Source organism: Phacochoerus africanus, chromosome 7 (assembly GCF_016906955.1).
Source record: "Phacochoerus africanus isolate WHEZ1 chromosome 7, ROS_Pafr_v1, whole genome shotgun sequence".
In the NCBI taxonomy this organism is placed as follows: domain Eukaryota; kingdom Metazoa; phylum Chordata; class Mammalia; order Artiodactyla; family Suidae; genus Phacochoerus; species Phacochoerus africanus.
Genome location: NC_062550.1, coordinates 49,770,089 through 49,784,183, shown reverse-complemented (window position 1 = coordinate 49,784,183; position 14,095 = coordinate 49,770,089). Strand labels below are relative to the sequence as shown.

At 38.0% G+C, this 14,095-nt stretch overlaps 1 protein-coding gene across 1 annotated transcript in view; it reads left to right on the top strand.

Moving 5' to 3' along the window:
- MRPS35 (mitochondrial ribosomal protein S35) overlaps positions 1 to 13,063 on the top strand; it is a 50,258-nt gene extending 37,195 nt beyond the window's left edge. The window contains exon 8 of the mRNA XM_047787321.1: positions 11,916 to 13,063. Coding sequence (XP_047643277.1) covers positions 11,916 to 12,185 — 270 coding nt within the window. The 3' untranslated portion in view covers positions 12,186 to 13,063. The remainder of the gene's footprint in view (positions 1 to 11,915) is intronic.
- The last annotated feature ends 1,032 nt before the right edge of the window (positions 13,064 to 14,095 follow it).

Below are 14,095 nucleotides of genomic sequence, written 5' to 3'. Positions count from 1 at the left end.
AATCTTTTCTCTCTGGAGACTAATTTCCACTCCTTCAGTCTGTATATTAGAAAGCATAACTTTCACTATTTCAGAATTTATAGGACTGGCCATGCCAAGGGAAAGGAGAACAAAACTATAAACTAAACTAGGGAGTTCCATTGTGCCTCGGTAGAAATAAACCCGGCTAGTATCCATGAGGACTCAGTTTGTTCCCTGGCCTCACTCAGTGGGTTAAGGATGTAGTGCTGCTGTGAGCTGTGGTGTGGGTTGCAGACATGGCTCGAATCCCATGTTGCTGTGGCTGTGGTGTAGACTGGCAGCAACAGCTCCAATTCGACCCCTAGCCTGGGAACTTGCACATGCCATGGTTGTGGCCCTGAAAAAAAAAATTAATAATTAGATCTAGAGCCTTAATCAAATTCTAATTTGACTTTTTAAAAAACTGTTGCATAGTTGGTATTGTATTCTTCCAGTAAGTATACGATATTTGATGGTTTATCTTTTTTAATTTAGCACCATAGCTTTTTAAAGTTGGAAGTTATGGAAAAATTTTAGGTTTTTGCTAGTGAGAATTACATGTTTTTAGAGTACTAAATAATATCATCTTCACTGATCATGAAGAATCAGTGATCTAGACTTAATTTCCCCAAAATCTATTTTCTCAGCTTTAAAAAAAAAAGGTTTAATTTTTATTTGTATAGGACATTGTCTTAGTCTGTTTAGGCTCTAACAGAACACCACAGGCTAGGTCACTTATAAAAAATAAATGTCTTTCTCACAATTTTGGAAGCTGGGATGTCCCGGGATCAAAGCACCAGCAAATTTGGTGTCTAGTGAAGGTCTGCTTCCTGTTTTCATAAATCTTGCTATGTCCTTACAAGGTGAAAGGTCAAGAATGTTCTCCTGGGTCTGTTTTATAATGGCAGTGATCCCATTCAAGAGGGCTCATGACCTAATCACCTGCCAGCAACCCCCACCTTCAGTTACTATCACTTTGGTGATTTCATTTCAACATGAATTTTGGGGAGATGTAAACATTCAGTCTATAGCAGACATACAAGAGTTGTCCTCCCAGTTTTGGATTTGGTGGACTTTGTTAAATAGAATCACCAGGAATCTTGGAGTTAATTAGTATAACATAAAAAAGAGGTTTCAGAATCTCTTAGTTCTAATTCCATAGTATTTATATGAGATATATATATGCTGCTCTGTCTTCGCAGTCACGAAATTTTATTGTAGCCAGACTTTTTAAAAAACTACCCAATGATTTATTAATTTCAGATATTGTGTTTATTGTTCATTCTTTATAGAAACCAATTCTTCATTGAAATTCTTTTCTTAAACTGTATTTCTATTCTTTTTCTTTACTTAATACTTCCTTTAAATCATAAAGTTCTTATTTGCTAACTTCATTTATCTGGATCATCTGAAGGTCTGCTTCTAATTGTTTGCTTTCCTTTGTTATTAGTTACAATTTTCTCTTCCTCAAATGTTTCAAGTGTCTAGTAGTTCTTTATTGCAAGCCAGAGGTTGTGTATAAAAGACATTGTGTGTAGAAGCTCCAGTTGATGTCATTCATCAGAAAGAATTTCTTCTTTTTCCTCTTCTACAGAGAGGGTTAGGGGGCTCATCTTTTTCATCCAATCAGGATTGAGCTGGAGGAAGACTGGGTTGTAGTTTTTGTGAGATTTAATACATCTTTGACTTGTTTCTTTTCTCAGCATTGCCTTCTAGGCTTTTGATTGGGAGCTTGATGAGTCTGTTTCTACATTTCTGAAAGTCCCTGAGTTGCTTGTGCCCTTCAGAAGTTTTGAACTTAGCTTGGAAATCACTAGCCCTTGCAGCAAAATCTAGCAGATGTCTTGAAGGGAGATGAGTTGTGTCTTTGAAATAGGACTTACCTCTCTTGGTAGGATTTTGGCTCTTAAACACTATGAGATTACAGCAGATTTCTCTCTGTTTTTTAGAAGCTTGATTCCGATTCTCCAGCTTTTTCCCATAAGTAATCCCAGAACGAAAACTAGTCAGTTTGGGGCTCTTCAATTCCAGTCTGTCTCAAAAGCCCTGGGTAAAAGCTTCAACCTTGCTTACTCTTTTCCCAAGTAGAGTCCTGCAAAGTCCAAGTGCCAGCCTCATATAGAACTGGAAAATGGCTATGGGGAAGAGAATGGCTAGGGATTTTTAGAAGCACCCTCCTCATATCCTTGCAGCCTGGAATTTACATTCACCTACTTCTTATTAATTCTGGCACTCTCTCATATCTTTAAGATTTATTTATTTTGATCAATTATCTGACTTTTTTTTCCACTTGTAGCCAAAGCAAAGGTATACTGTGACCTATTACATCTTACTTGAAAATGGAAATCACAATGTAAAATTAAATGAAAAAATTTGGAGTTTCTTTCCCTCAAGGATTTTATATTTATACCTCTTAAATAAAAAATATTCTGAAGTGACAATCATTATATAAAATGTTAATACTTTTTTATCACTGATGAAGACTAGAAGATTATTTTGGAATTGCTTTTTTTTTTTTTCTTCATTTTGAAGATATCTTATTAAGGAGACATTTTATAAAGGTTCAGCAACAGAAACAAGTGAGGGTGCAGTTCACAGGTGAGAGTGGGGTGCCATTACATCCCCTGTCTGAAGGCTCAGGGGAAGGAGGTACTGCAGAACCCGAGAGAGAGCCACCTGACAGGAACTGTGGGAAACCGCTGACCTCACTCTCCATCATTCTCTAGGTCCCTTGCTGGTGCTGCCTGTTGGCCAAACCTAACCAGAAGCCAGAGTTCAAGGCAGAGTTCATTCCCAGTGAGGGATCCATTGGGATTGCTTCTTAACCTATCATTTAAACCCGCAACTCTTCCAGTTAGTACTCTTCTTTCTTTACTGACAAGCCTCATTTGGATGGCAGCCATCTGTGAAACTTACATATTAATGACTAAAAAAGATTTCCCTCAAAAGGCAAATATAGTGGTAACAATTAGTTTTTCTTTTTCCTGCTTGAAAAAGTGAGAAATTCTAAAGATATTTGAAAGATCTTTTTTCATGTAACAGATTTTTTTTTTCTTGAGACAGGTCTTTATAAGAGGTGAATACTGTCTTGTGTGTTTGTGTGTATTTGTATTTTCTACATTTGATTAGCCATAAAAAGTCTGCACCCAAAGGAGACTGCAGGAAACCTGGAGATAATTCAGTTTTTTTTTTTTTTTAATTTTATTTTCCCACTGTACAGTAAGGGGATCAAGTTATCCTTACATGTATACATTACAATTACATTTTTTCCCCACCCTTTGTTCTGTTGCAACATGAGTATCTAGACAAAGTTCTCAATGCTATTCAGCAGGATCTCCTTGTAAATCTATTCTAAATTGTGTCTGATAAGCCCAAGCTCCCGATCCCTCCCACTCCCTCCCCCTCCCATCAGGCAGCCACAAGTCTTTTTTCCAAGTCCATGATTTTCTTTTCTGAGGAGATGTTCATTTGTGCTGGATATTAGATTCCAGTTATAAGTGATATCACATGGTATTTGTCTTCGTCTTTCTGGCTCATTTCACTCAGTATGAGAGTCTCTAGCTCCATCCATGTTGCTGCAAATGGCATTATGTCATTCTTTTTTATGGCTGAGTAGTATTCCATTGTGTACATATACCACATCTTCCTAATCCAATCATCTGTTGATGGACATTTGGGTTGTTTCCATGTCCTTGCTATTGTGAATAGTGCTGCAATGAACATGTGGGTGCATGTGTCTCTTTTAAGTAGGGTTTTGTCTGGATATATGCCCAAGAGTGGGATTGCTGAGTCATACGGAAGTTCTATGTATAGATTTCTAAGGTATCGCCAAACTGTTCTCCATAGTGGCTGTGTACCAGTTGACATTCCCACCAACAGTGCAGGAGGGTTCCCTTTTCTCCACAGCCCCTCCAGCACTTGTTATTTGTGGATTTATTAATGATGGCCATTCTGACTGGTGTGAGGTGGTATCTCATAGTTGTTTTGATTTGCATTTCTTGAATAATCAGTGATGTTGAGCATTTTTTCATGTGTTTGTTGGCCATCTGTGTATCTTCTTTGGACAAATGTCTATTCAGGTCTTTTGCCCATTTCTCCATTGATTGATTGGCTTTTTTGCTGTTGGCTTGTATAAGTTGTTTATATATTCTAGAGATTAAGCCCTTGTCGGTTGCATCATTTGAAACTGTTTTCTCCCATTCTGAAAGTTGTCTTTTTGTTTTCTTTTGGGTTTCCTTTGCTGTGCAAAAGCTTTTCAGTTTGATGAGGTCCCATGGGTTTATTTTTGCTCTCATTTCTATTGCTTTGGGAGACTGACCTGAGAAAATATTCATGATGTTGATGTCAGAGAGTGTTTTGCCTATGTTTTCTTCTAGGAGTTTGATGGTGTCCTGTCGTCTATTTAAGTCTTTCAGCCCTTTTGAGTTTATTTTTGTGCATGGTGTGAGGGTGTGTTCTAGTTTCATTGCTTTGCATGCAGCTGTCCAGGTTTCCCAGCAATGCTTGCTGAATAGACTTTCTTTCTCCCATTTGATGTTCTTGCCTCCCTTGTCAAAGATGAATTGACCATAGGTGTCAGGGTTTATTTCCAGGTTCTCTATTCCGTTCCATTGGTCTGTCTGTCTGTTTTGATACCAGTACCACACTGTTTTGATGACTGTGGCTTTGTAGTATTTCTTGAAGTCTGGGAGAGCTATGCCTCCTGCTTGGTTTTTGTTTCTCAGGATTGCTTTGGCGATTCTGGGTCTTTTGTGGTTCCATATAAATGTTTGGATTGTTTGTTCTAGTTCTGTGAAAAATGTCATGGGTAATTGGATAGGGATTGCATTGAATCTGTAGATTGCTTTGGGTAGTATGGCCATTTTTACAATATTGATTTTCCCAATCCAGGAACATGGAATATCTTTCCATTTCTTTACATCTTCTTTGATTTCTTTGACTAAAGTTTTATAGTTCTCGGCATATAGGTCCTTTACCTCCTTGATCAGGTGTATTCCAAGGTATTTGATTTTGTGAGGTGCAATTTTAAAAGGTATTATATTTTTGTATTCCTTTTCTAATATTCCATTGCTGATATACAGAAATGCAACTGACTTCTGAATGTTCATCTTATATCCTGCTACTTTGCTGAATTTATTAATCAGTTCAAGTAGTTTTGAGGTTGAGTCCTTAGGGTTTTCTATGTATAGTATCATGTCATCTGCATACAGTGACAGTTTGATCTCTTCTCTTCCTATATGGATGCCTTTTATTTCTTTTGTTTGTCTAATTGCTGTGGCGAGGACTTCCAAAACTATGTTGAAGAGCAGTGGTGAGAGTGGGCATCCCTGTCTTGCTCCAGATTTGAGTGAGAAGGCTTTCAGCTTTTCCCCATTGAGTATTATATTTGCTGTGGGTTTCTCATAAATGGCTTGGATTATATTCAGGAATGTTTCCTCTATACCCACTTTGGCGAGGGTCTTGATCATGAATGGATGTTGGACTTTGTCAAATGCTTTTTCTGCGTCTATTGAGATGATCATATGATTTTTGACTTTTTTTTTGTTAATGTGGTGTATGATGCTGATTGATTTGCACATGTTGAACCATCCTTGTGAACCTGGGATGAATCCTACCTAGTCATGGTGTATAATTTTTTTGATATGTTGTTGGATTCAGTTGGCTAAGATTTTGTTGAGAATTTTTGCATCTATATTCATCAATGATATTGGGTGATAGTTTTCTTTTTGGTGGTATCTCTGTCTGGTTTTGGAATGAGGGTGATGGTGGCATCATAGAATGTCTTTGGGAGTGTTCCTCCTTCTTCAACCTTTTGAAAGAGTTTAAGGAGGATGGGCACCAATTCCTCTTTATATGTTTGATAGAATTCACCTGTGAAGCCATCTGGTCCTGGACTTTTATTTGTAGGGAATGATATTATGACCTCTTCAATTTCATTTCTAGTGATTGGTTTGTTTGGTTGGTCTATTTCTTTTTGATTCAGTTTTGGCAGGCTGTAAGATTCTAGAAAATTGTCCATTTCTTCCAGATTGTCAAACTTGTTGCCATATAGTTGTTCATAGTATTCTCTTATGGTTTTTTGTATTTCTGCTGTATCCGTTGTGATTTCTCCTTTTTCATTTATAATTTTGGTTATTTGGGTTCTTTCTCTCCTCTTTTTAGTGAGTCTGGCTAGGGGTTTGTCAATTTTGTTGACCTTTTCAACGAACCAGCTCTTGGTTTTTATTAATTTTCTCTATTGTTTTTTGAGTCTCTATTTTATTGATTTCTTCTTTGATCTTTATAATTTCCTTCCTTCTGCTGACTTTAGGTCTTTTTTGTTCTTCTTTTTCTAATTCGTTTAGGTGGAGGGTTAAGTTGTCAATTTGGGATCTTTCTTCTTTTTTGAGAAAGGCCTGTATTGCTCTAAATGTCCCTCTGAGCACTGCTTTCGCAGCATCCCATAGATTTTGAGAGGTTGTGTCTTCATTATCATTTGTTTCAAGGTATTTTTTAATTTCCTTCTTGATTTCCTCATTGACCCATTGGTTTTTTAGTAGCATGTTGTTTAGTCTCCATGTAGTAGGTTTTTTCTCTTTCCTTTTCCCATGGTTGATTTCTAATTTCATGGCATTGTGGTCAGAGAAGATACTTGAAATAATTTCTATGCTCCTAAATTTATTGAGGTTAGCTTTGTGTCCCAATATGTGGTCGATTCTTGAGAATGTTCCATGAGCATTTGAGAAGAATGTGTATTCTTATTTTTTTGGATGTAGTGTCCTGAAGATATCAATTAAGTCTAACTTTTCTATTGTTTCTTTTAGGATCTCTGTTGCTTTATTGGTTTTCTGTCTAGAGGATCTGTCCATTGATGTGAGGGGGGGTATTAAGGTCTCCTACTATGATTGTATTCTCATCAATATCTCCCTTTATGTCTGTTAATATTTGTTGTATGTATCTGGGTGCTCCTATATTTGGGGCATATATATTGACGATAGTAACATCCTCTCCTTGGATGGATCCCTTAATCATTAAGTAGTGTCCTTCTTTGTCTTTCTTTATGTCTTTTGTTTTAAAGTCTATTTTGTCTGATATGAGTGTTGCGACTCCTGCTTTTCTGTCATGTCTATTGGCGTGAAATATTTTTCCCCACCCTTTCACTTTCAATCTATATGTATCCTTTGTCCTAAGGTGAATTTCTTGTAGGCAGCATATTGAAGGTTTTTGCCTTTTTATCCACTCAGCCACTCTGTGTCTTTTGATTGGGGCGTTCAGTCCATTGACATTTAAGGTGATAATTGATAGATGATTATTTATTGCCATTTTGAACCTCGTTTTCCAGTTGATTCTATGGTTCTCCATTCTTCCTTTCTTTTTTTTTTTTTTTGGTTGGATGGTCTCCTGTTATTATCTGCTTGAGTGTTTTGTTGTTTTTTTTTCATTTTTTGCGAATGCAATATTTGGTTTTGGCTTGTGGTTGCCCTGTTTTTTAAGTATGCTAACCCCGTCCTATAATTGTGTGTTTTAGCCTGATGGTCCTGTAAGTTCAAACACTTCATTACTATATTAAAATTAAGAAGGGAAACATACAAACAAACAAGCAAAAAGGGTTATTTATTTCCTAACATCCCTTGCCCACATTTTATGATTTTGATGACTCTTTTTTCTTTTTTTCTTTTTAATTTCATTTTGTTTGAGGCCTGTTCATGATTAAATCTGTATGCTGGCTTATTTGAGTGACTGCTCTCTGATTGCGGTTTCCTCAGTCCTAGTTCTTCCTCTTCTTCTTCTTCTTTTTTTTTTTTCTTTTCTTTTTTCTTCCCTTTCCTTCCTTTCTTTTTGGTTTAGAGAAGCCCTTTCAGTATTTCCTTTAACCTGGGTTTTGTGTTGCTGTATTCTTTTAGTTTTCGTTTGTTGGAAAAAATTTTTATTTCCCCTTCTGTTTTAAATGATATTCATGCTGGATAGAGTATTCTAGGTTGCATATTTTTTCCTTTTAGCACTTTAAATATTTCTTGCCATTCCCTCCTGGCCTGTAGTGTTTCTGTAGAGAAGTCAGCTGATAATCTTATTGGGGTTCCCTTTTAGGTAACATTCTGCTTTTCTCTTGCTGCCTTTAGGATCCTCTCTTTATCACTAACTTTTGCCATTTTTATTATGATGTGTCTTGGTGTGGTTCTATTTGGGTTCAATTTGTTTGGGGTCCTCTGTGCTTCCTGTATCTTGAACCCAGTATCCTTTAGATTTGGGAAGTTTCCAGCGATAATTTCTTCAAATATATTTTAATTCAGTTATTTTTAAGCACTGAGAAGATTAATCAGTGATAACATTTATCAAGAAGACAAGAAGTAATAAGCATCATGAAAAATATCACAGTCCTATAATTTTGTGGATGGAATAATATGGCAGAATATTTGGACCCTTGTGTGTGTTTGTGTTTGCCTGTAAATTTTCACTTTACTGCTTGATAGCAGTGGTGCTGCCCTTGACTTGGAAACGTAGATTTTGGAGGTAGCCCAGTGAGGGTTTGAACCCCACTCTTCCTTACTCTTAATGAGTTGTGATATTAACAACAAACACCTACCTAGTATTCACTTTGAGCCAGGGGCTCTAAGTATGTAGCCCTTCTTTATTCTTTTAATCCTTAGTACAGTTCTGGGGAATCAGTTCTTATAGAAATACAAGCCTGTCACCGTAGTAAGTGATGAAGCTAGAATTTAAACACAGTTCTATAAAACATCGAAGTGCATGGTAAATCCTGCACCCGTTCCTGTGTGACCTTGGGGGAATCACAAGTATATAGCCCTCTACCAGTAATTCTGAAAGGAAAAAAGCTTGGAAATCGCTAGTCTTTTCATAACTTACTTGGTGGCAAAATAAAATCTGAACGGCTAGGGAGCTATTTGTGTCCTTTGTCTATCCCATTTAGTGTGATTATTCATTCATGGGGCTAGAAGAGTAGTAATATGTTTATTTGGGGGGTGCTGCTGTAGTCCTCTGAAGATGTTACAAAATTTATGGTGTGTGTGCTGCATTGCTTTCTAAGTTAAAATACAAAAAATTCTGGTAACATTCCTAGGTGACTGTGGCCCTATATTTAACTTCTGTAATATTTAGTTTTCTTATCTGTAGAAATATAAGATCTAATCCAGTAGGTCTTAATAGGAATTATATTAAATAATATATGCATATAAGGACTTGAGGTACCTGGTATACAGTAAGTATTCAGTTTTATAATCTTGTGCATAATTTGGATCCCAAAGGTAGAGTATGTGAGGAACGTGATTTTTGTTTCGCTTGCAGCTGAAGCCCAGAGCTGCATTGAATCTGTGTAGGGTTAGTCAGAAACCATACTTACCGTAGAATGTAGTGACTTTTCCTTACCAATGGACTATTTAGAACAGCAGTAAATGTACATGTACATTATCCTGTAGTTGAGGATTTCCCAACCTTTTTCATGTCATTGCACACAGAAAATTCTTTGTAAGTGAAGGAAGAGGTTGCATGTGGCTAGTGCCTAGGAAATCAGCATCATGACACACCCACACACCTTGGCAGACCAACATAGAATTGTACATACCAAATATAAGGGGAAGGTTGGTTTGTTTGTTTGTTTAGGGCCGCACCTGAGGCATATGGCAGTTCCCAGGCTAGGGGTCAAATCGGAGCTGTGGCTGCAGGCCTACACCAGAGTCACAGCAACACAGGATCAGAGCTACGTCTACGACCTACGCCGCAGCAGACCACAATGCCAGATCCTTAACCCACTGTTCGAGGCCAGGGACCAAACCTGCGTCCTCATGGATGCTAGTCAGATTCATTTCCGCTGAGCCACAACGGGATCTCCAAGGGAGAGATTTTTAAATGTTGAAAATTGTTAGTGGATTTGCTTTCATTATCTCCTCTGTTTACACATCTATTTCAGACCAGTTAAGAAAATCTAGATAAACCTAAGTGAAACATAATTTTTTAAACATTAAAGCTCTTAATTGCTTGTATTTGTTGACCTCTTTAATTAAGTATACTTCCCTTGTAAGTTAGAATTATGAAGAAACTATGACGTTGTCTTGAACATTTCAAGCATTGGTAAGAGTAGATAAGTCTGATGATGTATTTAATTTAGGACATTTATTTTTTTAAGGACAGGGCATTTATTCCTTCATATATTACAGTAAAAAATAGAGTAATTTTGTCACTTATTTTTTAAAAATGTACAGATTCAAAGTTTGGCTGTTCAAAGTTATTTGCAACAAGGCTGTGGGGATTGGGGCACAAGAAGTTACGTCACATTATCCCTGCCCCTCTGCGAAGCCTAAAGCATCCCTTCATACAGAGTTGATTCTCATAGAACATAAGTTGGACATTATCCTCAAACATAAATTCAGTGTAGCGAGTGGGGGCAGACATAGGGGAGCTGTGAGTATTGAGACCCTACTTTATCTGAGGAATTTGGGATCTGAGGAAACACCCTGCATCCTCTTTGTATCTCCTGAAAGGGCATACAGTTTGAAGGATTAAAGGAGAGTTCCGGAGTTCCCGTCATGGCGCAGTGGTTAATGAATCCGACTAGGAACCATGAGGTTGCGGGTTCGGTTCCTGCCCTTGCTCAGTGGATTAACGATCCAGCGTTGCCGTGAGCTGTGGTGTAGATTGCAGACGCGGCTCGGATCCTGCGTTGCTGTGGCTCTGGCGTAGGCCGGTGGCTACAGCTCCAATTAGACCCCTAGCCTGGGAACCTCCATATGCCGTGGGAGCGGCCCAAGAAATAGCAAAAAGACAAAAAAAAAAAAAAGAGAGAGTTCCTTCTTGTGTGTCTCTGTGGTGGGGGGCAGCTCCCTGGGCTTTAGGGATCTGGTGGGGTTTGCTGAGGCAGTGTCATCCCCAGTGGCTTGTTTCCCTTTGGTGGGGCTCCTCCTTATCCTTGGAGGGTCAGATGCCTGGTGCCTTTCTCTTCGTGGGCAATGGGGGTGGGAGTAGGAGGGCAGCGTGAGTGAAAACTTTGCCTCCTTCTTGGTGCTTCCTTGGCTCTGAGGAGCCTTGGCGCTCTGTCTGCTCCAGCTGAGGTCTGTTTCAAGAGGAGTTTCCAGAGTTAAAATATTTCTGACAGCCTTACAAATCCACTTCACTTTTAATACTTTAAAAACTTTATAATTTGGGGGCTTTACCACCTTCAGAAGTTGTAAGGCTAATGGATCATTCCATCATAGCCCATGGCTAGAACATTGTTGCGTGTTAATTTGGAAAGAATGTGGCTGGTCCTCAGCACTTCTCTAAACCAGGGCATGTTACATATTAGCTGTGTTGCTTGATTTTTTTCACAGAATGTTTCATCTTCATTTAAATCATAAATCTGAATTACATTAATCTAAGACCTACCAGTGTTCCCCAAAATAACATGGTAATTTTTGTAAGAAAAAATAAGTAGTAACAAATATTCCATTATAGTAACAGAAAAATAACGAAACAAAATTCCAGAATATATGAAGTCATTGTGACTAAAAAAAAAAATCAAATGTACTTTATAGTTTAAATTTTATTATAGTAATGGTCTTCCCTGTCATCCCCACAGGCATGTTACAGAGCTAAATACAGTCTCCTTTCAGCTGTCATTATTTTTAACCTCAGAAACTTGAAATGTTCGATGTGTAGAGTTTAGAGACTAGAAAGCTGCACGGAGTGAGTTTTCTCTGTCTTTGGGGAAATGGTATTGCTTTATAAGTGCAATTTGCAGGGCAGATAAAGTGAAATTATGTGGGCAGAAGTAGTGAGAGGTGTAACTAATGCGTAATCACATAATAGAGTGCACAGCCCAAAGCTGTGGACAGCAGTGCTGGGTCCTGGAGGTGAGGCACTGTGTACATGCCAAGTTTTGGCCAGACTTTGTCTTTGAGTAATAATCCTCAGAATTCAGAACTCATTTTTTTTTTTCCTTTTAGAAAACTGAAGAATGGGAAAAAAATAAGACTGAAGCAGACATGGAAGAGTATATTTGGGAAAACAGCACCTCAGAGAAAAACATCCTGGAAACACTTCTCCAAATTAAAGCTGCTGAGAAAAATCTAGAATTAAGTAAAGAAGAGCTCCTTGGTACTAAAGAAGTTGAAGATTACAGAAAGTGTGTTGTTAGTCTTAAGAATGAGGGGGACAATGAAAATACCCTTTCTCAGTACAAAGAATCAGTGAAGAGACTATTAAATTTAGCGTGAACTGTGTAGGAAAATTGCCTTGATTTATTAATTTTATAATATATATGTAATGATTATCTAATTTGCTATCAAGTTGAAAATGTTAAAAAACCATTGTCTTATTACGTCCGAGTTTAAAATTATTTCTTTCATCCTAATGCACTATAGCAGTGATTATTCAGAAGTTTTCTTACTTATACACTGGGGCAATCAGACTAATTAGATCTCTCTGCTTTCTTCTGGTTCTAAAGTATTTGGGTTTTATTTCTGCCATTAACAACCTTAGTATTCATACATATACAGTATCATTTTGTCACCTGCTACATTGTTCTCTCCACAAATTAGCACCCATTGGTTGCTTTTGTATGGTGATTTTGGTTGTACAGGAAGCGAGGCCCAGAACCCAGTGCCCTAAAGTTCAGTGTTTTGTTTATATAACTGCTATCTACCTAATGTGTTTTTTGCATATGCTGATTTTGATTAGAAACAAATCGTTGGCAGTATTTTCTAACCTAAAAGGTTTGTTCCATCCCTCTATTTGGCTCGGGGGGGGGGGGTCATTTTTGTTGACTCACTTCTGTTTAGCATCCGATTTCCCATATTGTTTTGCTCATTTCTCCAAGCCCAAACTTGCAGAAAAGTGAAAATAGAGATTACCTGGTATTTGTCTTTTTGGATGCTCCAGCTAGAACTTCCACAGCCCAGAAAAGAGATGGCATATAAGGGCCTTGAATTTAATTGGAGTAAATGGCACAATGTTAACTTCCCTAAGAAACATTTCATTCAATTTAGCTGTTAATTCAGTATTTTTAAGTATCTCTATAAGTCATTTCTTACCACTTTAAAAGTTACCAATAAGTGATTAATTTAAAATCAAAATAAAGGAATTATTGAGGTTATTATTTGCCTAAAACTTATTTTCCTTGACAGAATTAGAGGATATGAAATGCTGAAAGGAATTTAAAAATATTGCCCCAAAAACATATAAATTGAAGGTATGATTTGTTATTAGCAAGTCCAAGAATCCTTGGGTTATAAAGGACAACGGCAGGGTCTTGAGTACAAAAAGGAAAGAGAATTATGTTGTATTCCACTGGATGGAAATAGTGAATAAAACACAAAGTAGATAAAACCAAATGCTTAGGTCGGATTTAAAACATACATAAATGTATGGAAATGTTATATTTCTTAGAGACCTGTAGAGTTAAGGAAAACTCAGACACAGAAACAGGATCGAAGGAAACACTGCAAACAGTAGAAGCTGAGGAGCCATTGTCATTTGGGAACATGTAAGAAGTCCTCAATCCTGTAGCAGTAATACTGTGCAGATGAGTAGTCAGGTGGAATAAAGATCTTGACCTTGCCCCAAGAGAGGCCCACCCTCAGCTTCTGGGAGGTAATCTTTCATATGGTATAGAGGTGTCTTTGTTTAGGGTAGGAGTCAGTCACAGTGGATTTTAGGGTGGGGTTGGCTACATCCCATAGCCTTAGGCATGTGGGGATTGGGGGGGGCACCAACCAGGTGTTTAGGGTGGGGGTGCCTTGAGTCACCTGGTAAATCATTCAGGCCAGCTGGCAGCTGAGGTCAACTGCCCAGGTGATTGATCAGTCCATCATACCTATATAATGGAGCCTTGATAAATACTTTGAGGCTCAGGTAAGCTTCCCTGCTTGGCAGTCCTCTGGGCATATTGTCACACACAGGTCCTGGGAGAGTAATGCCTCCTGCTTCCATGGGGAGAGGACACCAAAAGCTGTGAGTTTGGGACCCTCCTGAACTTCATCCTAGGTGCTTCTTCCCTTGGCTAATTTTGATCCATATCCTTTCCCTGTAATAAACCATAACTGTGAGGCGAACAGCTTTCGTTCAGTTCTGTGAATTCCTCTAGTGAATTATCAAACCTGCAAGCAGTTTTGGGACACCCCCCCCC